Source organism: Chenopodium quinoa, unplaced genomic scaffold (genome assembly GCF_001683475.1).
Source record: "Chenopodium quinoa cultivar QQ74 unplaced genomic scaffold, ASM168347v1, whole genome shotgun sequence".
NCBI lineage: Eukaryota > Viridiplantae > Streptophyta > Magnoliopsida > Caryophyllales > Amaranthaceae > Chenopodium > Chenopodium quinoa.
In genome coordinates, this window is record NW_018743697.1 from 565,057 (window position 1) to 589,254 (window position 24,198).

Here is a 24,198-nt window from a genome sequence, read left to right on the forward strand (position 1 = left end):
CAAGCGGTAAATTTCATGGCGCAAGACAGCATTGCCCCTCCTTCCAGGAAGTGAGTCTAATGCCAGGCGCATGACTTCCCAGTTTGCCTCTTCGTCATATAGCATTACTCGAAGAGTCGGCTCGTAGTGTTCTATTGGAAGAACAGCTTCCGCAACATAAGTTAGGAGGAATGGAGTTTATCCAGTCGCCCCTTTTTCAGTCGTCCTAATGGCCCAGAGAACATGTGGTAATTCATCCGCCCATAGGCCGCCTGCTCGTTCAATCTTTTTCTTGAGACCGTCTGAGATGATTTTATTTAAGGCTTCTACCTGGCCGTTTGCTTGTGGACGGCCGACAAATGCAAAGTAGTGTGCAATTCCTTGGTCACCCAACCAGCTTTTGAGAACAGACGTCTCAAATTGGGGACCATTATCAAAAACCATAGACATGGGAACCCCGAACCGAGTGATGACATTTTTCCAAATTAATGAAATTACATCCTTCGTCTTGATTCCCTTTACAGCCTCCGCCTCTACCCATTTAGTGAAGTAGTCGATGGCAACAAGTATGTACCTCCTTCCGCCTGTAGCAGGCGTATATGGACCCAGAATATCCATGCCCCACTTAGCAAACGGTAGTGGGCTATGAATGGTAGTGAGGTCAGTAGCCGGACGGTGAATTAGTTTTCCAAAACTTTGGCACTTGTCACATTTTTTCACCATCACCATCGCATCTGCTTCTAAAGTAGGCCAAAAGTAGCCCTGCCGCCTTGCCCGTTGAGCAAGCGTCCTACCGCCTATATGGGAAGCACAGTAACCAGAGTGAAGATCGTCCAGTATCTCTCGCCCCTTTTCTGGAGTAACACACTTTAAGAAGGGTTGAAGGTACCCCCTTTTGTGAAGTTCTCCCTTTATTATTTCAAAACTGGTTGCTCGTTTTTTCAGTGCTGCCGCCTGTTGATGATCATCCGGCAGGGTACCATTTGTCAGATATGCCCTGATTGGATCCATCCAGGTTGAGCTTCTGTCTAAGATTCCAATAGGTTCTTCCTCAATGCTTCTCCTCTCCATTACTTCCCAAAAAACAGTTCGAGGAGTATCACAGGAGGCGGATGATGCTAATTTTGAAAGTGCATCCGCCTGGTTGTTTTCTGATCTCGGCACTTGGGTCAGATGGAAATCCTCAAGGGAGCCGACTGCTTGTCGGACCGCCTGTAAATACTTGATCATGGTCGGATGGGTTGCTTCGTATTCGCCATTGTACTGACTCACTATCAATTGTGAATCGGAACAGGCGTCTATTTTTCTTGCTCCTGCCGCCTTGCACATGCGGATTCCGGCTAGTAAAGCTTCATATTCTGCCTCATTGTTTGAGGCCTGAAAACTGAAGCGTAAAGCATAATCGTACCTGTCGCCCTTTGGCGACTGACATATGACTCCTGCTCCACAACCATTTGAAGTAGAGCTTCCATCCACATATACCTTCCAGACTTGGTCTGTAACTTGAGAGTCCGGAGGACGAGTCATCTCAACAATAAAGTCAGCAAAGGCTTGCCCTTCACTGCTTTTCTAGGCTCGAAAGTAACTTCGAGGCTCTGTATTTCTATGGCCCATTTGATCATTCGGCCTGACGACTCCATGATGGTCAGTGGCCGCTTGATAGGTTGGTCTGTATACACGACGACTGCATGTGCCAAAAAGTAGGGCTTCAATTTTTTAACAGCCATGAAGAGTGCAAGACCAAATTTCTCCACTAAGGGATACCTCAACTCGGCATTTTTCAGTACATGACTGACAAAGTAGACAGGGAGCTGAAAACCGTCTCTTTTAGCAAGGAGAACAGCGCTTAACGCATGATCAGAGACGGCCAGGTACATGTAGAGTACTTCTTTGGGCAAAGGGCTGACCAGCCTCGGCAAGGAATGCAAGTGAACTTTCAATTTCTGGAAGGCCGCCTCAGCATCCGGCCCCCATTCCAACCTTGCCTTTTTCTTAATTGCCTGGAAAAAGTATAGGCATTTGTCGCCTGATCGGCTTAGAAATCTTCCCAAGGCCGCCAGACAACCTGCTAACTTCTGAACCTCTCGGATGGTACGAGGCAACTGCATGTCAATGGCCGCCTGCACCTTCTCAGGGTTCGCCTCTATTCCTCTCTGATTGATAAGGAATCCGAGAAATTTCCCAGACTCAACTCCAAAGACACATTTCTTGGGATTGAGCATGACATGGTGCCGCCTGAGTGTGGCGAAAGTTTCTCGGAGGTCCGACAGATGATCTTTCTGAAGTTTAGACTTGACAATCATATCATCAATATATGCCTCGACATTTCTCCCAATCCAGATACCGCATGAGACTGATGCATTCATTGGTGTGATGACCAACATCTTCATGATAATCACATAATTTTTCTTGGTTCCGATTGTTTGCAGAACCCTTCATGGGGACCGGCTTCTCAATTGAGATCCGTCCCTTGATTTCCTTTAGGATAAATTGGCTATCCTTGTTAAACACATACTTTGGGGAGTATGGTTTGAATTCTTTTTTCTTCTTCTGGGACGGCTGTTTAGAGGAATCAGTTGCCCAGACCTCTTTTCTCTTCTCGTCTTTGTTTGACGACTGCTTCTGTTGTCCTTCTCTTTTGTCGGACCTTTTCCCGTCTGACTGTTTTACTGTACTACAAAGATCATTCGCCTGTATATAGGCTTCCGCTTCAATCAATGCTTCTTGAAGAGTCGCCACCCTCTTTCAGACCAATTCAAATTTGAAGGTCGACCCGTCTTTGAGACCTCTGAAAAAGTCAGTATAGGCTACTTCATCCGGTAACCCTTGAATCTGTATTCTCATCAGGTTAAACCGCCTGATGTAAGAACGAAGCCCCTCCTTCTCGCCCTGCTGAATTGTTCCTAAATCAAGGGTCGTCTTCTTCGCAGGGATGTTCATGGCGAAGTTGGAGGTGAATAAGTAAGCAAGCGTCTTGAAGTTATTTACACAACCAGTCGGCAGGTTGCCGAACCATTGTTGTGCGATTCCTTTGAGAGTCGTTGGGAAACACTTGCACCAAGTGGGATCATCCAACCCTTGAAGGTACATCAGGTTGGTGAATGCCATCAGATGGTCTTCTGGGTTAGTAGTGCCGTCATAGGCTCCTACTAATACATTTTTCACTTTGGCCGGCTGAGCGGCTTCAGTAATTTCCTTGGAGAAGGCCGACGGCTGTTCACCAAGTCTAAGCAACCGTAGCTGCCAGTCCATAGGTTGGACATTTTTTGCTGCATGTCCACCAAACGGAGGTGGCTGTAAAAAATACTGTTGTTGCGGTACAAACGGTAAGTTTGGTACCGCCTGGTCGCTATGAAAGCCGGACTGACGGGAGGTGCCGCCTGACTGACTCTCATGATACGACTGAGTATGCCTCATCGAGGTATTTCACAGACTGTCTTGGAAGTTTGAAGTAGAGGCCGACTCTGACAATCGGTCACTCTTCTTCTGCTCTAGCAGTAGCCGAGCGTCTGTGTATGTTTTCCTCGACCCGTTCGCCTGAATATAACGAACAGGTTTCCTATTTCCTGGAGTAGGAAAACGGTATTTTGTGAAATCAAGGGCAGGTGGCTCCCACTTCCTGGATTTAGGATGAGGGGTCGCCTCTCGCCCTTGAACTGGTTTCCTCTTCCGTGAAGTGGAGGGTTTCTTAGCCGACTGCTCCTTGTCCAGAGCAGGCGGCTTCTTGTTGATCAACTCTTGAATTTCTCCCTTGAAGTCCCTCATGAAGGCCATGAGTTCGTTCCTTGTGATGGGAGCAGACCCATCAGTCGGCTGCTGCCGAACAGGCGGTGCGCCTGCTGGCTCGCTTCCAGTTTGAAGATGTTCCCGTTCCCTCCTTTCGGTATGACGGGTACGTCGGGCCCTTAGGGTCCCGTCTGAAGCTGTGTGAGCTTCAACTTCAAATTCATTCTCAGTATCGTGGTCCGACTGAACTAGAGGGTCATCCAGGGGACGTCTCTCTTCAGGAGCCGGTACAAACGTGGATGCCATCTCAGAAGTACTCTCCCCACAGACAGCGCCAAGATGTTTTGGGGTTTTCTGATGTCCTGCGGGAGAGTTACAATTCCGAGACTGGAACCGGACGCTTGTACCTGCAAAACAAACGGATGCTCCGGATGATTGGAGATCCGCCTCCGACGGTCAAGTTAGTATTTGATTAAGGAGTAATTAATGCGGAAATTAAAGTGATTGGGTCTCTCTAGGTGAGAGTGTTTAATGTGTGTAATCTGCGTTTTTAGCGTAATCTCCCTTAATGAGGATTAAGGGAGGTATTTATAACCTCGGGAAACGTGCCAATCTAGGTTTAGGTTAACATTGGGCTGATTGGGCTTCCCTCGGAAGTTGGGCCTAGGTGACCGGTTATCCCAGGTGTCATGGGAAGGACACGTGTCGTGTCGTAATTGGTCCATAGTGGACGGATCATTGCTTGACACGTGACAGGCTCCTATTGGCCCATGTGACGGACACATGGCGGAACCTGATTGGTCCACTTGTCAGATGGTGATTAGTGGGGAAAAATCCCCTAATCAGTAACGAATTAGATTTGATATATCTAAAATTTTAGTGCCACGTATATTATAATCCATGAATTAAATTATTTTAATGAAAAAAAATAAAGTAAAAATATAGGAAAAGATAAATTTATTAATTCAATACTACGAGTATAAGAAATCCAAAAAAAAATATACTAAAAAATATTTAAATGATAAAGGCTTGTAATAAAGTTAGATACCAATCATTATAAGATAAATTTTGATAGTATTTATGATAATAAATACAAATTGTTCGTTAATTATAATTAAATTAAAATTTGTGATTCCTACCATTATAAATTGACACATCATACGACACAAATAAAATTTCGTATAAAAAAAAAACCATAAAGCGAATTTTGTGTAATTAATTTTGTGTTAATTTTTGGTCATTAATGGCCGGGTAATTTTTAGCTTAATTTTTAAAATCCTATGTTTAAATTAGTATTTCTAATTATTACTTACATTGTATTAATTTGGGATACTCAACGATTATATGTTTATGTTTTATTTACTAAATGTTTTTTTACATGCAGATCTAACACATCATACGACACGAATAAAATTTCGTATCAATACAAAACCCCATCAAGCGAATTTTGTGTTAGTTTTAGGTCATCTATATCTGGGTAATTTTTAAAATCTTATGTTTAAATTTATATTTGTAATTATTAGTTACATTGTATTTATGTAAGATACTTGAAGATTATTTGTTTATGTAATGACATACGATTAGATGTTGTATACTTAATATATGGATGACTTTGGTTATTTTTGGAGATGATGAAAAAATTCCAATGCATAGATTTGATTTTATATCGCAACAATTTTTTATTTTATTGGTAAATATATTGATTTATTTTATATAAATGTAAATATTTAATTTATATCAATCTCAGTTTGGCTAACATTTCACGGTTCAATTTATCCATTAATGTAGTAGGTTGGTTGTGGACTAGGTTGGCGATTCTATCGAAATAAAAGATATGGTAAAACAATGAATAATGATTTAGGATTTAAATTATTAAAAATTTATCATTTCACATTAAAGATTTTATATAACGGAAAAAATATCATTTTTACAATTTATTTATATTTAATAAATTCATTATAAAAAAAATATTAAACTTTTGTAATTTTATCTGAAATTATTAAATACAATAAATCAAATAATTAAACGGGCTTCCATTTAATCCTAAATATTTCAAGAACAAAAATATCCTTAGCTTATTTATCAACAATCAATATTGTTACAATAGATAAGGAGTACAAAATAACATAAAGACGATGAAGTTCCACTTAATATGTAACGTACACAAATCTGACAAGACATAAACACCTCAACTTATATATACAGTTTACACGCAGTCTAACCGCACATACTTCATCTTACCCGTCATCATACATAATGTAGTGGTGCATAAGTACAAAGAAAAAAGTTAAGAAAAACAAACAATGCTCTTTATTACATGATAGTAGTAACTAACTCCATTAATAAGGGATAACTTTGACAACTCTTGCAAGTTCCAATTTCAACACCATTAAAAGTTCATAATAAATAAATAAAGTTTTCAAAAAAATAAGACCATAAAAATGGGGGAAAGGAAAGGAAATGAATGCAATGCAATGCAAATTGATTAGTTCATGCAATATTGTTTCTCTTACCTTATGACACACAACTCAAGAGAGAGAAAAAAGCACCAATACTCAATTTCCAAATTTCCTCATCTCTAAAAACTACCACTACAACTTAACTCTTGTACTACTCTACACACTGCCATTTCATCAACAATTATTTTTATTATTTTATCCTATCATATCATATAATATAATAATATAATTTTATCATATAATATAAAATATAATATATGGTGTTGTTCTCGTATTATTTTTTGTCCGAGTACTCATAAGTCTTTCATGTGTCAAATCTCATCCCCTTTCAACAACAAACCAAAGATAAACCAGGCCACCTCTCTTCTCTTCTTTCTCTCTCTTCACTTTCTCTCTCTACTTTCTCTCTCTTACTTAGCCTGAACTGCCTTTCTGTTTTGTCTCCTTCCTTCTTCTCTTTTACTTTCTCTCTCTTCTTTCTCTCTCCTCTTTCTTCTTCATCTTCTTCTTCATCAAGTACAATTTGTTCACCTACTGTAGATTCTTTGATTCTGATCTTCATAACTTTTTCTGGGAAAATCTGGGTTTCTCTTCAATTTCACGGATCCTACCGGAATTTTCATCTAGGGTAATTTTCACAAATTTAATTGATTTACTTTTCGCTTTTTTTTTTTTTTGCGAATTTTGCAATGCAGGAGATCTCTAATTTTTCTCTCTTAATTTAATTTTTTTTTTCTTGTGAAGAAAATTGAAGAGAGAGAAATTCATGGTGGTGGTGGTAGTTTAAACTTGTACGGTACGTTTTTTTTTAATTTAATTTAATTAAATTTTGTATTTTTTTCCATTTTTTTTGGTGGGTGTTAAGTAAGAAAATCAGAAAAATGAGAAAATCAAGTTCCGATCTATACGTCCGAATTTTATTTTTAGTGTCGGATTTTTATAATTGTTTTTTTGTAAAAAAATTAAATTAAAAAAACCCAATTCTCGAATTTCATTTGTTGGTCTGAAATTTTGGAATATTTTAATTTCATAGCCTGTTCACCTAGTTATATTCCTTCCTATTATATTATAATGACTAATTGATTGGTTTGCTTTAATTTTTTTAAAATTAATTAAATTAGACGCTTTTTAATTAAATTAGTTTTTTAATTTCATAATCTTTCTTGACGTCTTGGTGTTTGGTTGCGGATTATGTAATTTTGGGAAGATGAAAATTGAAGCAGAGGGTTTAAATTAAAATATGCAGAAAACGCGGAAATGGGGTTTCTTTTTATGATTATGACCCAATTAGAATTTGGTCCGCTTTCAAATTAGGTAGTGATATAATCTTTTAAGATATGATTTTTCGGTGTTAGGGTGAGATAAGGGCAAGGATGTACACAGGATTTGATCTCGGGTTCCACCTCGAGTCTTTTAAAGAACTAAGCTAGTTGGTATCTACATCTTATATGATATGATATTAAATTAAATTATTAATTATGTATTAAAAATAACTAAAGTTTTGTTGCTACGCCTACCTTTTACCTGCAAAGTAGCTAATTAATAAGTCCTTATCTTATTTGTTGGTTCTGATCTGTATTCTCTTGTAGTATTAAAAAAAGAAAAATTGTTTACTATTTTTATGATCTGTAGAATTTTAGTAATTCATCATCAACTTTGAATTTCAGTCTTTGGGTGATGGAATTCTCTCCTTTTTTTTTTCTTTTTTTTTTTCCGGGTCTTTTACAAAATTCGAAATTTCGATTTTGTTTCTGATGGGTTGAGTCTTTGAAAGGAATTTCAGCTTGTGATGTTGTTGGTACATACATGGTACATTTGCTGTAAGATTAGTTTTAATGTGAGTTAAATTATACATCTCATTAATTGTTGAAAATATGTAATCTTCTGTATTAATGTAGGAATTTAATGCATAGAAGTGGGGTTGAGTGTTTTTTAAGAAAATAGAATTTTGGGTTTTGTTCAGAATTGTCACTAAATTGATGATATTAGCTGGAGTTCTATCTTTGGGACATACTGTTTCATTTATATTCTTGCTTGTTTAGGCGGCTACTTGATATTTGGTACAGAAATCAGGAAGAAATAAAGATGGTTACTTTGTCATCTTTGGAGAAAATTTCGGCTGTGGGTAAGCTGTCTGATTGCTTGGCAATGTCCCAATCTCCTGTTCCCAGAGAACATAAGATCGACGTAGTTGGAGAAGACGGAAATATTGGTGTGCATAGAGCTCTATCGAAATCTATGAACCAGAATAAAATGACGCGACCTGATGTGTATTTTGATTCGACATACTGCAAAGGGGACCGACATCTTGTTGGCGTCGTTGGGGTTCAAAATGAAAGCAGTCTTTTCTCCAGTTCACTCTCCGAGCTGGTTAATCATAAGCGTAAGTTCTGCTGTTTTTTAAATTTTCCTAATATCTTTGAAGTTGTCTTATGACTTGCTATACTTATAGTAGTTTTGTCTTTTCCAGTTAGACTGTCATCCAATAAATATGTATCTCGACAATCTTCTACTGTTGCTCCCCAAATTGACGAGGTGGAGCCTTTCAAATCTCTAGAAGATGGTGAAGGGCAGGCAATCAATAATATTCTTCCTGATGAAGAAGAGCTGTTTTCTGGGATGGTTGATGAGATGGGACATCTGGGTAATGCTAATGCCAATGATGATTTGGAAGATTTTGACGTGTTTACTTATAGTGGTGGCATAGAGTTAGAAGCAGAAGAGAATCTTCAGGCAGGCCGGAGAAATGTGGGTTATCCTTGGGGCATTCACCAGAACCAGCAGCGTTCTGTACATGCAATGGATCATGCTGCAAGGATCCATTCCACCGCGAGACTGTCCTCTGGTACTCTGGTAGGTGATTCATCACCTCACGAGAATTCTCGCATTTTCAACGGGTATCCTTCTCCAGTTAGGATGCCATCTGTTGGCAATGAATTTGGTCTTAGTGAGGGCAGCCAATCTTTTCCTCAAGTGCAGCTTGATAACAGAGGCATCCCAAATTTCCATCCTCATTCTCCTCAAGTGCCAATGCACAATGTTGTTAATATGATGTCGCAGAACTCATTGGACAATGTGAATGGCTTTGCTGATGACTTTCGTTCCAGGGTTTCTGAAAAAGTCAACTTGGAATCTCATCATTTGGGGCTAAATGGGCATGCTAGGGAACTCGGTGAAAGTGGTAAGCTATGAGTTTCATTATTGTTTTATATTCCATTACCTTGTTTGTGTATGTTTGTGGAAGTTATCTACTTCTGACTGGCAATTTTAAACCTCATTGAATGTCGATCAGGAATACCTTTAAATGTTTCCTTTAATATAACTTAAGGCTTTCATAGAATGCAAAGTTACATTTGGCCCATGTTATATGATACAATACTTGCAAATATAAGGCTGTAGTATACATTTTACACATTAACCGAATATTAGCAGTTGGAAGAGCTTGGAAATGGATAAACTGGAAATGCTTGTTTGTGTTGAGAAACATGTACCATAGGTGACGGCTAATTGTTTTTATTTAGGCAACTCATAATCTGATTACCTCCTATATTACCAGTGATCCTGATTTGTTCTATAAAATCTAACAATTTAGAGGAGTTTGTGTTTCTCTTACCATCTTTGTTTAGCTTTGTTCCTTCATCCGTTTATTTTATTGAATCATGTTATTGTCTTTTTCTGGGAGACAACAGAAAATGAAGGATTCTTTTTTCTTTTCTTTTCTTTTTCTTTTTCTTTTTCTTTTTTTTTCCCCTGGGAATTTTTCTTTTTGGAAGTTACAATGCACTTGTGCTTACAATTTTTTTTTCCTCAGTTTATGGCTTTTCCCCGAGTGGAGTTCATGCACAGTCTATGGCAAGCAAGTCTAACTCGTATCAGCAACATCATCTTAGATCTTTGCTTATGCCGAACTCCTCTTCCTTTTTGAATAATAACCATGCACATCACCTTGGAAGGCTTTCCGGATCACCAGGGGCTCCACACCTGATGATGAATATGGTTTCACCAGTGCATCATCTTCAGGTGGGCTCAGCTCCTGTGGCACCAGTAATGAAGGCTTCTATCTGGGACCGACAGCAAATTTATGCTGGAGAGTCTCATGAAACCTCTGGTTATCAGATGGGTGCCATTAGGAGTGTCGGTATTCCTGGATTTTCTGCATCACCTGCAAGAGAAATATCTTCTCCTATTAGCTTTTCTCATGTTCATGGAACTGACATGTCAAAAAATGCTGGGATACAATCTCCTCAGCAGATGAGTCACTTGTTTCATGAGAGAAACACAATGAATTCTCTGCCAACATCGTTTGGTTTTCCCAGTGAACGCGTTAGAAGAAGCAGAAATGAAACTAACTTGAGTCATGCTGACAGGAAGCATTATGAGCTTAACATTGATCGTATCATGCGGGGTGATGACAATCGAACCACACTGATGATAAAGAATATTCCTAACAAGTACGTAGTTTTGCATTCCAGAAGCTTTTATTTAAATTCTAGTATTGAAAGGGTGATTTTACTTTTATGGCATCATCTAGCGTACATTGTTAATTTGTTACTAAGTTTACTAAATCACTCAAGCTTAATCCATGTGGTTGTTTTGAGAAGTTGTTAACTTGAGTCAACTTGAACTCCCTATGGTTTTCATTGATTTCCTCTTCTAATGCAATGCCTTGTTGACTCTAGGTATACATCCAAAATGCTTTTGGCTACAATTGATGAGCAGCATCGAGGAAAATATGATTTTATTTATCTACCAATTGATTTTAAGGTATGGAACTCAACACTATTTTGGAACTAGGAAAAATTAAATATTTCTCTTTCTAATATTCACTTTGCTTAACTGGCAGAATAAATGCAATATGGGCTACGCATTTATCAACATGATTGATCCTATCCAGATTGTTGGCTTTCATCAGGTTTGATTTATGGAAATTTGTGTTTAATTATATAAAATCTGTCGTTTTAGAAAATTAAATGGCAAATTATCTTCTGCAGACCTTTGAAGGTAGAAAGTGGGAGAAGTTCAACAGTGAAAAGGTTGCATCTCTGGCTTATGCTCGCATTCAAGGAAAAGGAGCCCTTATTGCACATTTCCAGAATTCAAGCTTGATGAACGAGGATAAACGGTGTCGCCCCATTCTGTTTCACACAGAAGGTCCAAATGCTGGAGATCAGGTTCGACAAATATTCTTTTCTGTCCCCAGTAAAGTTTTTGGGATTTATTTGTACTTCCTTTCCACTTGCCTGTTGCCTTTATGTAATGCCTTTTTTCGTACTACCTTTCCTCTAGTAATTGCCCTTGTAAGTTGCGACATCTTAAGATTAGCCCATATACTAGGCACAGTGTTGCTCAGCCTCTTATGAGTCAAAAAAATAACTCCGCATTCCATACTTCCACACGATACATAGTTGTCTTTTGTATTCACGAGTCCGATTATTCGAATAACATACATTTGAAGGATTTTGGTTGAGATAATGATATTTCCATAGCATGATGAAAGATTACATGAAATCTCTTTAAGACAAGTGACATGTTTCAGAAAATAATGATTGGATTGAGATGTGGGACCTATAGTTCATGGGTGGGTTGGGTGGTTGGGGAAGCAATGTAGATGGGTCAAGATTTAGGTAGTTCTGAATGTAAGAACTAAGAACCAAGAGTTGGTAAAATTGCCTTTTTTGCATTGGGTTAATCTGGGTAATAGTATTCATATAGCTTACCTAATATAGAAGATAAGTGAAATTTGATGATGTGTGAAAATTTCTTTATGCAACTTAGTAAGCGTTGAGCCCATACGTTACTCATAAATGGTTCTGTTTGGAAGGTCATTTATTCTTGTTGACACTTTGGCTCTTTCAATTATTTTGCATAGAGTATTGAATGTTAACTATAATTCACATCCAAGTTTCAACAATGATGCATAGCTAGGCACTTTTATGGAAAAAAAACTCTTGTGTTAATGCTGGCGGAAAAATTTAAACTCCGCAACAAATCGCCAATGGTGTGATCCATGTTGCGTCTTTATTACAACCTTCCACTCATATTTTAACAATTCACTAGCCAACATGTTTGTTGTGATCAGGTAGCCCGTAAAACTGGCGCTGACTTGTTTATTTCCTTTTTGTAGGAACCATTTCCGATGGGCACCAGTTTTCGGTCAAAGCCGGGTAGGCAACAGCTGGCTAGCAGCGAAGAGGAAGAATGAGGACTAAGGAAGTGACTTGGAGCCCGGTGTTTGTAGGAGAATGCTGTAAATTTTTTTTCATGTGGCTCTGCATATTAAAACTACCCTTTTTGAAAGCACTGGTGAAGACCTTGCTATTGTTAGTAGAGGAGTAATATTTAGTCTAAAAAAGCCACTTCAATTCAGGTAGGAAATATGAAGTGGCCTTGTTTAAATTCTTTTTTTCTTTTTTAATTTTAATTTCTAGAGTGCTTGGGGAAGCACCTATTTCTGAGGTTTTGGGAACCAGAAATTTTGACCTAATCAGTCTGTGTAACTGGCCCATTTTTGAGAATGTTGTAAATTTTTCATTGGGGCATTTGTTACATTTTGAGACTGGCCTTAGACTTTGATTACTGACATCTTTACCTTAGGATTCAATCATCATTGTAAGGCTTCAGTATATGTTGTATGGGAACTAATTTGCTCGAATTTTTTTTATATCGTCTTTCTAACTTGCAATTTTGTCACCTTATTTGTGTAATTTGAATGTGACAACTAATCTCGGGTAGAGCTAGCTGATGGTATGGAATCACTGCTTAAACAAAATTATGGTTTCATATAGTTAGGGCATTTGGGTAATTTCATACGATGTTAGCGGGCTGACGATTAGCATCACCACATGGATGATGATGATGGATCTCATCTGCACCCACTGTTTCACATGACAAAGTTGTCCTACCACAAAAACTCCTTTGCTTATGGAAATGGTGAAAATTGTACGAGAAATCTTTCATTTTCGTCCATTTGTTATGATAAAGCTTTTGAATTTCCAAAGGTGAAGGCATCAATTGGCCTTTTCACCATCTTGTTATTGTTAGCTTCAGATCTGGAAAAAGATAATATGCTCCATCGATAAGAATAATGCTAAGCAAATAAATACACCCTACCCAACTATTTTTTTATTTATTTTTTGAAGAAAAGAGAGCTATTATTAATACTTCGTATTAAGTTAAGTCTAATTTCGCCAAGGTAGTGATACTTTGAGGGAAGGAACCCATTTGTACACTCTACCCCAACTATCTATATTATAAGTAAGCATATAATTCCGACCAAATAACTTGCTTATTTATGATACATTCTCTAAAGTTATTAAATTATTGCAAAATATTCCCCTAGGTAACGTAGCTATTTATATTCATTTGTAAAGCTTGGTTAGGTTTTTTGACAGCGCTTCAATTTCTCAACAGAAACAAGGGTTGTTTATCAAAATGGCGTAATGTTTTATATTTTTTCTTGCGGTTAAGAAGAGCTCATAATCCTTCCAGGATGGCTATGAAATTCCCATTTAGTGGCATCAGGAACAGCAGTTGTACAATCAAATATCATTACATGATTTCCTGGAGCATATCCATAAGTTGTTAAGCACTTTCCTTTGGATCGAATTGTTTGATCCTTTCCAATGATCCAAAGTTGGTTTTCTTCCCCGTCTTTGCATTCACTTAAAACGATAGCGTTTCCATTATGATAATCGCCGTTCTTCACAGAAGCACACAGGCCATTCAATCCAGTGATGTGCACCTTTTGATCATTATCCAGGTTGGAACCCTTTTCAATGGAGAGCTCATTGGTGAAGCCCTTGCAGTGTTGTGGTTGAACCAGTACGGCTAACCAGCAAGCACATATGGCTATAACCCTCAGCAGCTTCATCATGATCTCCTTAACTTAGCGACTGTATCACGTATTCACAATTCAAATCAACGAACCAATTATGAATTACTCATCAAAACATGAGGAGAGAAATTCAGCAGTTTTACGATAGCTACACTAATTTTTGTATCTACTATGAAATTTTAATTTGAATTCCTACATTCTTTGAGTATAGTGATAGCTAGTCATTTTATGGATGACTAATGTAGAAACATCCGTATATAAACCAATTCTAAACTTCTACATATCATGGATTAACATTTACCCGACCCCTTCCATTTTAATATTTCCTTTTGCTAAATCTCTGCTCACTCATTCATGAGCAAAAGTTATTTGTGATATTCCTCTCTCTCTCTATATATTTTTATAGGAAATCGTAATTATTACTCCGAATATATTGTTATATTGAATTGAAAATTCTATCTACAGTTGACATTTGAAAATGACTACCATAATTTTTAAAAATTGGATGGTTGTGATTTAATGATTTTTTTAATTATTTATAAATAAAAAAAATTAATCAAATTTAATTTTTCTTATTTTAGGAATTCATTTTAAATTATTGAAAAATAATTATTCTAATTTTAATTTTTTTTTCAAATTAATCTATGAAATTTATTTTTAATTATTAATAGATTAAAAAAAAGAAAAATAAATTAAATTTTTTCTTACCCTAATTTTACTTATTTCAAGTTTCATAAGTTTAGATAATTTCAATAAATTCAGATAAGGGTTATCCAAGTTCAAATTACAACTAATTAAAATTAGATATAATGAAGTCTAATAAGTTCCGATAAGTTCAAGTTATTTCAAATAAGTTTATATAAGTAAGTTCAAATAAGTATAAATCAGGTGAATAAAATATATACACCCGAACATTAAATCTAAAAATAATTCAAAAATCATTAAATCTTAACCGTTCATTTTAAAAATTATGGTTGTCAGTTCCCACCGTTTTTTAAGTGCATTGCTTTCCTTTTTTTTTTCTTTTTTTTTAATGTCCGACAATTCCTTTTTTTGAAAACCTTCTCATATTTTTTTTATTTTTTATTTTTTTATTATTTCTCTCTTCTCATATAATCTCCTCTTACACATTATTACTCCATATGTTATTTTAATAAATTATTATTTTTTTAAACTATTACCCACTATCTCTTTAATATTACTTCCTCCGTTTTTTTATACTTGCAACAGTTTGATTTTTACATTATTCATGTGCTTAACTTTGACTAGTTTTGATGATTTATTGCTAAACAAAAATATAGTTATGTGGAACCTTGTTAGATTTATCTCTATTTGTACCATTTTATAATCAAATGTGTATAACTTTTGCATATTGGTAATTAAAGATATTAGCGATTGAAATAATGCATCGTAAAGCGTGAAAAGAGAATTACAATTATAAAAAAAAATAAAAAATAGAGAAAGTATTAATTTATTAATTCCAACGAACCCCACTTAGACCATGCTTGGATTGAGAATATTGTTCAATAAAAAGTCAAATAGAAAAAAATATAAGTGATTAGAGTCGCAGAGATATCATACAATTAAATAAGATGTTTACAGGTGAAATAAGGAAGTTGAGCATGAGAAAAAGAGAGAGATGTAATTTATAGAAATCATTACCCTCATAATAAAGGTAATAGTTGCGCACTTAGGCACTTACATACCCACTCTCCTCTAGTATAACTACTACAGCCAACTTGTCAAGACGAGGGTAACAATACCTAACTCACTTATCCTCACCTCTCATCACACCATCACCATCTCATCCTTATAAAAAGTAATTCTTAGTTTTAAGAAATTCCCATAGATTTAATCATGGAATTTACTTCTCATAATTTGAACTTCAAGGACAATTTTGCTTAAATAATTTTAAAGAATAAATCACATTAGTATGGCATAGATTCGTTAAGATCAAAGAATTGCACCCAATAATAATAAAATAAGAAGTTTACGTACATATTTGTGTGTGCGACCTTTAGTCTGCTGCAACTATTTTAAGATAATGAACGACTTTTTTTTTTTTTTTTTTTTTTTTTTCTTTTGATTAGAAGGAAATTATTTGTGAAACGGCTATTTCACCAAATGCCACTGAGCAATTGCGAAATTTACCTAATGCCATCCGACGTACTTTTTAAAATTCACCAAATGCCACTGAGATTTAGTATATTATCACCAAATGCCATTTCTGTTAGTTGACCGTTACTGTCCGTTAGTTGACCGTTAGTTGACCCCACCACTTGCCACGTGTCACCTTATGATTGGTCCGTTTTAATATATATGTATATATTTTTTAAAAAAGAACCAAAAAAATTAAAAATTAAAAAAAATTAAAAAAAAAAACAGAAAACCTTGAAACCACCACCCCTTCCACCACCTTCTCCCTACCGCCGAACTCCGAAACCGTGCCGCCGGCGATCTACACCCTCACTGGCAGGCACGCCGGCGGTCACCGAAGCAACCCCTCCCCCTCCCCTCCTCTTTCTCGTCGCGAATGAAGCAATCTCTGTTCTACAAAGAACAAACCCAAATGCGGTCCGATAGAAATCCGAATGAAGCCCGATTAAAAACTGAACATAGTTGGTTGCTTGACTGCTTACTATTCACCCAGATTGACGGCAGTGGTGGTGGCTGATTGTGGAGCTTCAAAAATGCGGTGTTGGAAGCGGCCTGAAGGACGGCGCTCGAACAAATTTATCTGGGTTGGTTTGAAAAATGGAGGAATGGGTTCAATTTTTTCTGGGTCTTCAAATTTTGGGCGAAATTGAAAGAAAATGGTAATTCATGATGGTTTCTCGCTGGAAAATGAACTGAACACAAAATTGAGGTTGCTACTGCGATTGGTGGTGGAAATTATATCAATCGATGGTCGGATTGCTGTTTGCAGGTGGCTAATTGGTGGAGCAGGGGAAATTAATTGGTGAACTAACGGAGAGGGAGAGGAAGGGGGGTGGGGTTTCGCGGGTTAGGGGTTTGGGCTAGGGTGGGTGGCGCGACGGGGGAAGGCGTGGGGGTTGGCCGGCCACCGGCGCGCCTTCCGGTGCTGGCTTCGGCGGCAAGGGATGGCTGGTGGCTGCTGGGGTGGTGGCTGGCCACCTATGATGAGTTCCTTTTTTTTTTTTTTTTTTTTAGTTTGGAATTTTTGTAATTTTTTTTGTTTAACTTTTTTTTTTTTAAAAAAACGGACCAATTAAAAAGTGACACGTGGCAAGTGGTGGGGTCTACTAACGGTCAATTAACGGCTGTCAGTCATTAATGGCACTCGGTGAATTTTGTTAAAACTCGGTGGCATTTGGTGAATTTTAAAAAGTCGGATGACATTTGGTGAATTTCGCAATTAATCAGTGACATTTGGTGAAATAGCCGAAAAATTTAAGCTCAAGGTAGGGTGGCCTTTTTGTAGGCATGCCCGGTGAGAGTACTAGTGGCCTCGCTGCTCACGTGGGAGGTTATGCAATTAGCAAATATGCATGCATGTTTTTTTAATGCCCAAATTTCTCATAGATTATTGTGAATACTTGTTTTTGTATTTTGTAAGAGGTGGGGCAGCTCCATCTAAAAACTAATTGTTGAGCCATTTGCATGCATCGGTAGGATGTAATCCTTCTTTCTATATTGCTTGTCAGTACGATGTATTTGATTTTTCATGATTTTTAAGGTATGTGTTAAAACATAACTATTCCTCATTCCATAAGCGCAAAAACTATAAAAATCTATACTTCTATACTATGTGTATTACAAACCGTGTCAAAGAAAATTTATGTGCGACGTGGTATTCTCTTCTCATACAAATATTCAATTACCATAATACACAATTTTTTCCTATATTTTTCTCCTCATCACAAGAGTCTCTATCTTTATTTCTTTGATCTATATTCTCCTCAATTTAAATTTCGTGTCTTCCCTCTTGTATTGCAATATTAAGGGAATGGAGGATATATTTCATCTCTACAAACTCTTAAATGGACCTAGTTCACACAAATTTATTGTGCACCATTAACATTATAGACACTATGCCTAAAAATGTCTCCCTAAAACCAAACTCGATGATGAACAACCTTTCACTGCCATTATTGGGCGGGTCGAGTATTAAATCTTGGGAGTGCTTAAAACCCATATTCAGTCAACAAATCAGTCAAACCATTTATTCAAACTCAGTCCAACTCATATCCTATCCCAAACCCTTTTAATTCGATCATTTCGTGTTATTTATTAATTAAGTCCGATTAATAAATAATAAAAACCCTAAGCCTAAAATTAAACCGGAATAGCTGAAACGACACATAATATTTTACGTACTTATTTATTAGGCAAGGAATAAATGAATCTGAACTGTTTTCAGGAAAACATATGCACCGTGTCACGGTTTTCCGCGCCGTGTCGCGGCATACATGCCGTGACGCGACATTTTTCTAGGGTTTCTTCGCAGTGCCTTTTCACTTCTAGGGTTCTGTGCTTCACCCCTCACATTTTCTCTATAAATACGAACCTGATTTCTCCAGTTTCGGGGCACCAAAAAATATTCTCTTTCTCCCTGCACTAACAATCATTCACTTCTCTCTTTAGCCAAAACACTAGCCACCCTATTCTCTCATAATACTTCCCCTAAGCACTCCAAGGAGTCCATACTTGACCCGAAATTCTATACTTAAACCAAGGCGTGAAAGGTAGAATTAACTGAGGGTTTGGACCAAATTAACTCTACTTTTCATTTAATTTAGTTCAATTTGATTTATTATTTATTGAAGTTACTAACAGTTTATTCATGATGTAGCAATTCAAGGATACGCAGAACGTGAATAGTTCATTCACTTAATTACTCTTTTTTTTTATTTTTTATTCTTGTTACTTGTATCATGATTAGGTTTATCATTATTTGATTTGGCTAACATTATTATGGTTGAATTGCTTCCAATGTTGATGTTGATTCTATTATATTTATTGATCACCGTATTGCATGTTTAAAGGGAATATGTAATTGAATATCACGATTAATAAGATAATTTGGACGATCGGTTTAGATTCCTTTTTAATCTTGTTGTTTAATCGAAGTGATCACGATATTTTAGAATTATATGTTGCATTAACATTAAACTAATTTAGCTTAATATTAGTTTGGAGCAAATTGAATCTTTGTTTGCATGCCTTTGAGATAGCAGGAATCACTTTTCACAAAAAAAATCGAGTAGAGGCCAATACGGGCGAATATGACTCCATGACTCACTTCGTACCATCATTCCCGATTCTCCTTTCCTGGTTTCGAACCATATGGAGTTAGTAATCTCATGGATTATGAATGGGGTGTAACCTTCACGGGTCAATCGTTGTCCCTTATCGTATTTGCTTTAAATGATCCGTGAACGGTTTACAAGTTCCTTAAAAACTTGTTGGCGGCTCCCTACTTTCCTTGTCCCTAATCGTTGTCTCTAATCGTATATGTCAATTCCCACTTCCTATGAGTGCCAAGCATATTCACAACATGCTTAACATAGGCGTTCTTCGAATGACACCTACACTATAGTTGTTTTATTAATAAAAAAAAGAAAGTCACTATATTAAATAAAGGTTATTATGCTATTATAAAAGTCATTTTGGTATTATAAAGGCTATAAGAGGTTTTTTTTTAATTAAATGATTTTGTTTTTTATAAATTAGTCAATATGAATAATAAAGGTCACGTACTATGTTAAAATTAGAGTCACTATGCTCAACATAACATTGTACTTCAAGTTCACAATAATATAAAAGGTCACACAAGTTTTAATAAAGGTTTTATGTTAAAAATAAGGTTACTATGCTAAAATTAGGGTCACCATATTCAATATAAAGTCAGTTGCGTTCATATAAAACCTCAGGTCCACAATAATATTATTGTGGACCAGGTCCACGTAAGTTTTTTTCCATTCATCTCGCCACTTCTCTATCATAATGTCATTAATTTCCTCCGACCAATAATTAATTAAAAAGTGATTATATTTAGTAAAGCAAATTAAAGGATATGGAAAGAGTCCTACATTCTATAAGCAGTTTCATATTAAAATTTCATCTACCCTCCATTCCAAAGTAATATATCATATCAAGCATAGGTTAAAAGGAGCTTCATGCTACATGCACACATTTATTGATTTTGCAACTTCTAATTAGCTTAAAAAAAAAAAGGATAAAAGGTAGGAAATCAATGAGAAACACGTTTAAATTAAACAAAAAAAAATAAATACAAAAATCAATCAAAATCCAAAAACAGTGGCCAATTGTAAATATAATAATAGAAACAAAAAACAGTGGTGGATGTGGCAGAGGTTGGATATGATCAAATTGTATTTGCTTTCTACAGTGTTGCTATTTTATACTTGTACAAGGTACATCCGTACATGCATTGAAATATTGGACCGTGTTATGACGTTGGTTATCAATTTGTCATTTATTATCATGCAACATTTTTTTTTAAATTGAAAAGATACGCGGTTATGAAAGTTCTACTATTTCAATGAAAATTTTATAGTAATCCTTTGAAATATGACTATTTCAAAATTTTAATAATTATATAGTTTATAATGACATATTTTTCTCCAACTAATAAATTATATATATATTTTTTTTGTATAAATAGTATTATCAATATTTATCAAATTTTTAGTTTCATTTATGTGATTTTTATTTGGGAAATTATACCTTGTAATCTTGTATTTCATGTGCTTTTCTTATAAAACCTTAACTTTCACTCTAGTTCCTGAGAACCTTAAACTTACAAAACATTATTAAATTGGATGGAAAATCTAACACCGTTAATAGTTTCACTTTTTTTTTTCCTCTTCAGCTTAATTTCATTAGTTGAACTCACTCTCTTTTTCTTTTGATCATGTGAGAACACATCACTTATGTGAGAACCCCAACTTATGTGAAAATAAATCTAGACCTTTGAATTTTTAAATCTAAGGGCTATGATTATTCCCTAAAAAATCAAAACCAAAAGAATATTTTAAACCAACCCCCTTATTTCTCTCTTTCACCTCCACATTTCTTTCTTTCTCTCTCCTCATCACCTTCTCTTTCTCTCTCTTCTCACCTATTATTCAGTATACATCATCAACTTCACGCCATTAATTTCAAAGAAATTAAGCTTAACTTCTAATCAACCATGGTGTCTTTGTACTGTGCTCATATCACTATTGTCTTCGCGCCATTAAAACAAGGAAATTAAGCTCGGATTAAGGTCGATAGTTGCGTCTTTGAGCTCCAATAGGCGACGATTATGTTCGCCATCAACAACATCACCATTATCATCATTGTTATTAACTTTGCAACATCAATAACAAAGAAATCAAGCTCAAAATTAAGACCAATTATGTCATTTTCGAGCTCCACTCAACGACGATTATGGTCGCGCGTTCTGGTGAAATTGAAAGATTTTGGCGATCGAAAATGAGTTTAATGAGTTTGTATAATGTGATGATAGTATAGAGCAATTTTCTGAGATTCTAATATAAGTTTGTTCATTTTCAGTTATGCATTTTTATTGTATGTGTTTTTGCTCATTTTAATTTCAGTTTGCTCATTTGTGAAGGATATGAGCAGAGCAACATGTATCAAATTAACCTTGTGAACTATCTACTTAAAAAATAGGCAGAAAATGAAGTGCATAATATAAACTAGTATACGGTTGGCCTCTTATGGTCCAACAATTGTTTACATTTTCAAATATAGTAAGTAAGTTCAAGGTTTCAATTAGTTTGAATGTTTTAGAATTGTTGCTCATTTGATAAATGAACAAAGAATAGTTGCTCATTTGATAAATGAGCAAACAAAACAAAGAAATATTGTTTGCTCATTTAATAAATGAACAAAGAATTATTGCCTCATTTATCAAATGAGAAAATATTATTCTCATTTATCAAATGAACAAAAAATATTTGCTCATTTGATAAATGAACAAATAAATGTTGCTTATTTGATAAATGAGAAAAAAACAAAAACAAAAAAATAACGTAAAAAAAAAAATTAAATTTATTTTTTGCTCATTTGATAAATGAACAAAGAATTGTTGCTTATTTGATAAGTGATCAAATAATTGTTTGCTCATTTGATAAATGAACAAAAAATTATTGCTCAAAATGAGCCAAAAAAAAAATGTAAATTACATTTTTGATATTACTATGTGAGCAATCTCAACATTTGGATCACGAGGTATATATATATATATATATATATATATTATATGTATATATATATATATATATATATACATATATGTATATATATAGATATATGTATATATATACATATATGTATATGTATGTATGTATATATATATATATACATATATCTATATATATATATATACATATATCTATATATATATATATACATATATATATATATATATATATATATATATATATATATGTATATACATATATATGATGTATGTATGTTTATACATATATACATATATACATATATATACATAGAAATAGGATCATATGAGACCAACCCCCTTATGTGAGAACCCAATTATATGTGAGGACATATTACAACCGTTGGATCAATTACATCCAACGGTCATAATACAACCCGGTAAAACAAAACAAATTTATTTCAAATTTATTTCCTGCGTTTTTTCTCTCTCCTCCTTCTTTTTTGCTCAATTTTCTCTCTCCTCCTTCAATTCTACGGTTTTCTACTCTATTTCTCTCTGATTTTTCATCACAAGCTCTTCAATCTTCATCAATTCTTCGTTAATGTGAGTCTATTGTTTATACATTTGCTGTTTTTCAATTAATTTTATGTTACATTCATTGTTTATTTTCGTTTAATTTGTTCTGATTATCGTTTTTTTTGTTGATTTTAGTTTTATTTTCGTTTTCTTGAGTAATTATCAAGTTAATTTTAGTTTTATTTTGGCTGAATTTAGGTTTTACTAAGTGTTCTTGCTTTGGTTTTGTATTTGCGAAATTATGTTGTGGTTTTGTTGCGATTTTTGCTTGATTTTGTTGCGATTATGTTGTTTATTTTCGTTTTGCTTTTTGTTTAATTTGTTTTGATTTTAGCTCATTAATTTTAGGTTACTTTGTGTCGATTATGTTTTAGTTTGTTTTTTTGTTGATTTTAGTTTTATTTTCGTTTTTTTGAGTAATTATCAAGTTATTTTTAGTTTTATTTTGCCTGAATTTAGGTTTTTACAAGTGTTCTTGCTTTGGTTGTGTATTTGAGAAATTATGTTGTGGTTTTGTTGCGATTTTTGCTAGATTTAGTTGCGAATATGTTGCGTTTTTGTTGCTATTTTGTTGTGATTATGTTCTGGTTCTTTGTAATACATTGTTTTAGTAGCTCTTTTGCGATTAGCTCTGAGTGTTCGACCTAACTGTCATCTTCTTGGTTAGTTAGAACTATGAACTGTGTGTTTGAGTCACTAGTGAGCAGTTTTATGCTAGTAACCTGTTCTCACAAAGCTCGAGCTTCTTTGTAAATTACAGCAGTTCAACAGAGTCATGTTCACAGTGTATTATTCTTGAAATTGTGTTGATTATTTGAATCCGTGGTGCTTCTTCAACTAGCCTTGCAATTTCCATGTTCACAGTGTAATAAGACATTATATGAAAATAATACTAATGCAACATAAATCTGATTAGCTTTAAACACCTCAGATGGGAAAACCTCCTCATTAACATGTGTAGGTGTTTGCTCATTTGATAAATGAGTAGTAAACTATTTGCTCATTTTTATATGACTTTGATCATTTTTTGTTTTTTGTTTTTTTCCCCTAATTTTTGTTATTTTTTACTTAATTTGTGAATTTGTATTGTTGTTTTGTGAATTTGGGGTTTGCCGTGCGATGAAAGAGTAGGGGGTTCAAAACGTTGGGGGTGTGCGAGTTGTTATGAGGTGAGGGTGACTTTCATGGTGAATATCCTTTGAGTTGTGCATATTAATTGAATCCGAAATCAATTTTTCTTTTTATTTTTTAACTATCAGCATATATCTAGTTAATTTAGCCTCTATGATTTTGAAGATTAGGGTATGTTGGGTTGTTCTCTTTACTGAACTCATTCTATAATATCTTGGATTGGACTATTTCTGTTGCTTCTGCTTACTGCTTTGTTAAGTTCATTTATGCTATACTTAGTTAATATCCAGAATTATAGCTATGCCTTGTTTAAATGT

General features: G+C 35.1%; 1 protein-coding gene across 2 annotated transcripts; it reads left to right on the forward strand.

The window, feature by feature from the left end:
• Nucleotides 1-6,438: 6,438 nt before the first annotated feature.
• On the forward strand, nt 6,439-12,854 carry LOC110684016 (protein MEI2-like 4). 2 transcript variants are annotated; one of them, XM_021860408.1, is made up of 9 exons: nt 6,439-6,792; nt 6,909-6,960; nt 8,207-8,547; nt 8,635-9,345; nt 9,976-10,615; nt 10,844-10,928; nt 11,008-11,076; nt 11,156-11,335; nt 12,289-12,854. In XM_021860408.1, exons 3-9 carry the CDS (start codon nt 8,250-8,252, stop codon nt 12,364-12,366), a joined length of 2,061 nt encoding a protein of 686 aa, XP_021716100.1. In that variant the 5' UTR covers nt 6,439-6,792; nt 6,909-6,960; nt 8,207-8,249; the 3' UTR covers nt 12,367-12,854. The 2 variants fall into 2 exon arrangements, with proteins under 2 accessions (XP_021716100.1, XP_021716101.1); XM_021860409.1 differs by having other exon boundaries at nt 8,231-8,547.
• The last annotated feature ends 11,344 nt before the right edge of the window (nt 12,855-24,198 follow it).

Bases quoted from the DNA above. Each gene is read 5' to 3' on its own strand.
- LOC110684016 (XM_021860408.1), top strand. From the start codon at position 8,250: ATGGTTACTTTGTCATCTTTGGAGAAAATTTCGGCTGTGGGTAAGCTG. The intron at 8,548-8,634 runs GTAAGTTCTGCT...TGTCTTTTCCAG, and splicing joins CGAGCTGGTTAATCATAAGC to TTAGACTGTCATCCAATAAA. The intron at 10,616-10,843 runs GTACGTAGTTTT...TGTTGACTCTAG, and splicing joins ATAAAGAATATTCCTAACAA to GTATACATCCAAAATGCTTT.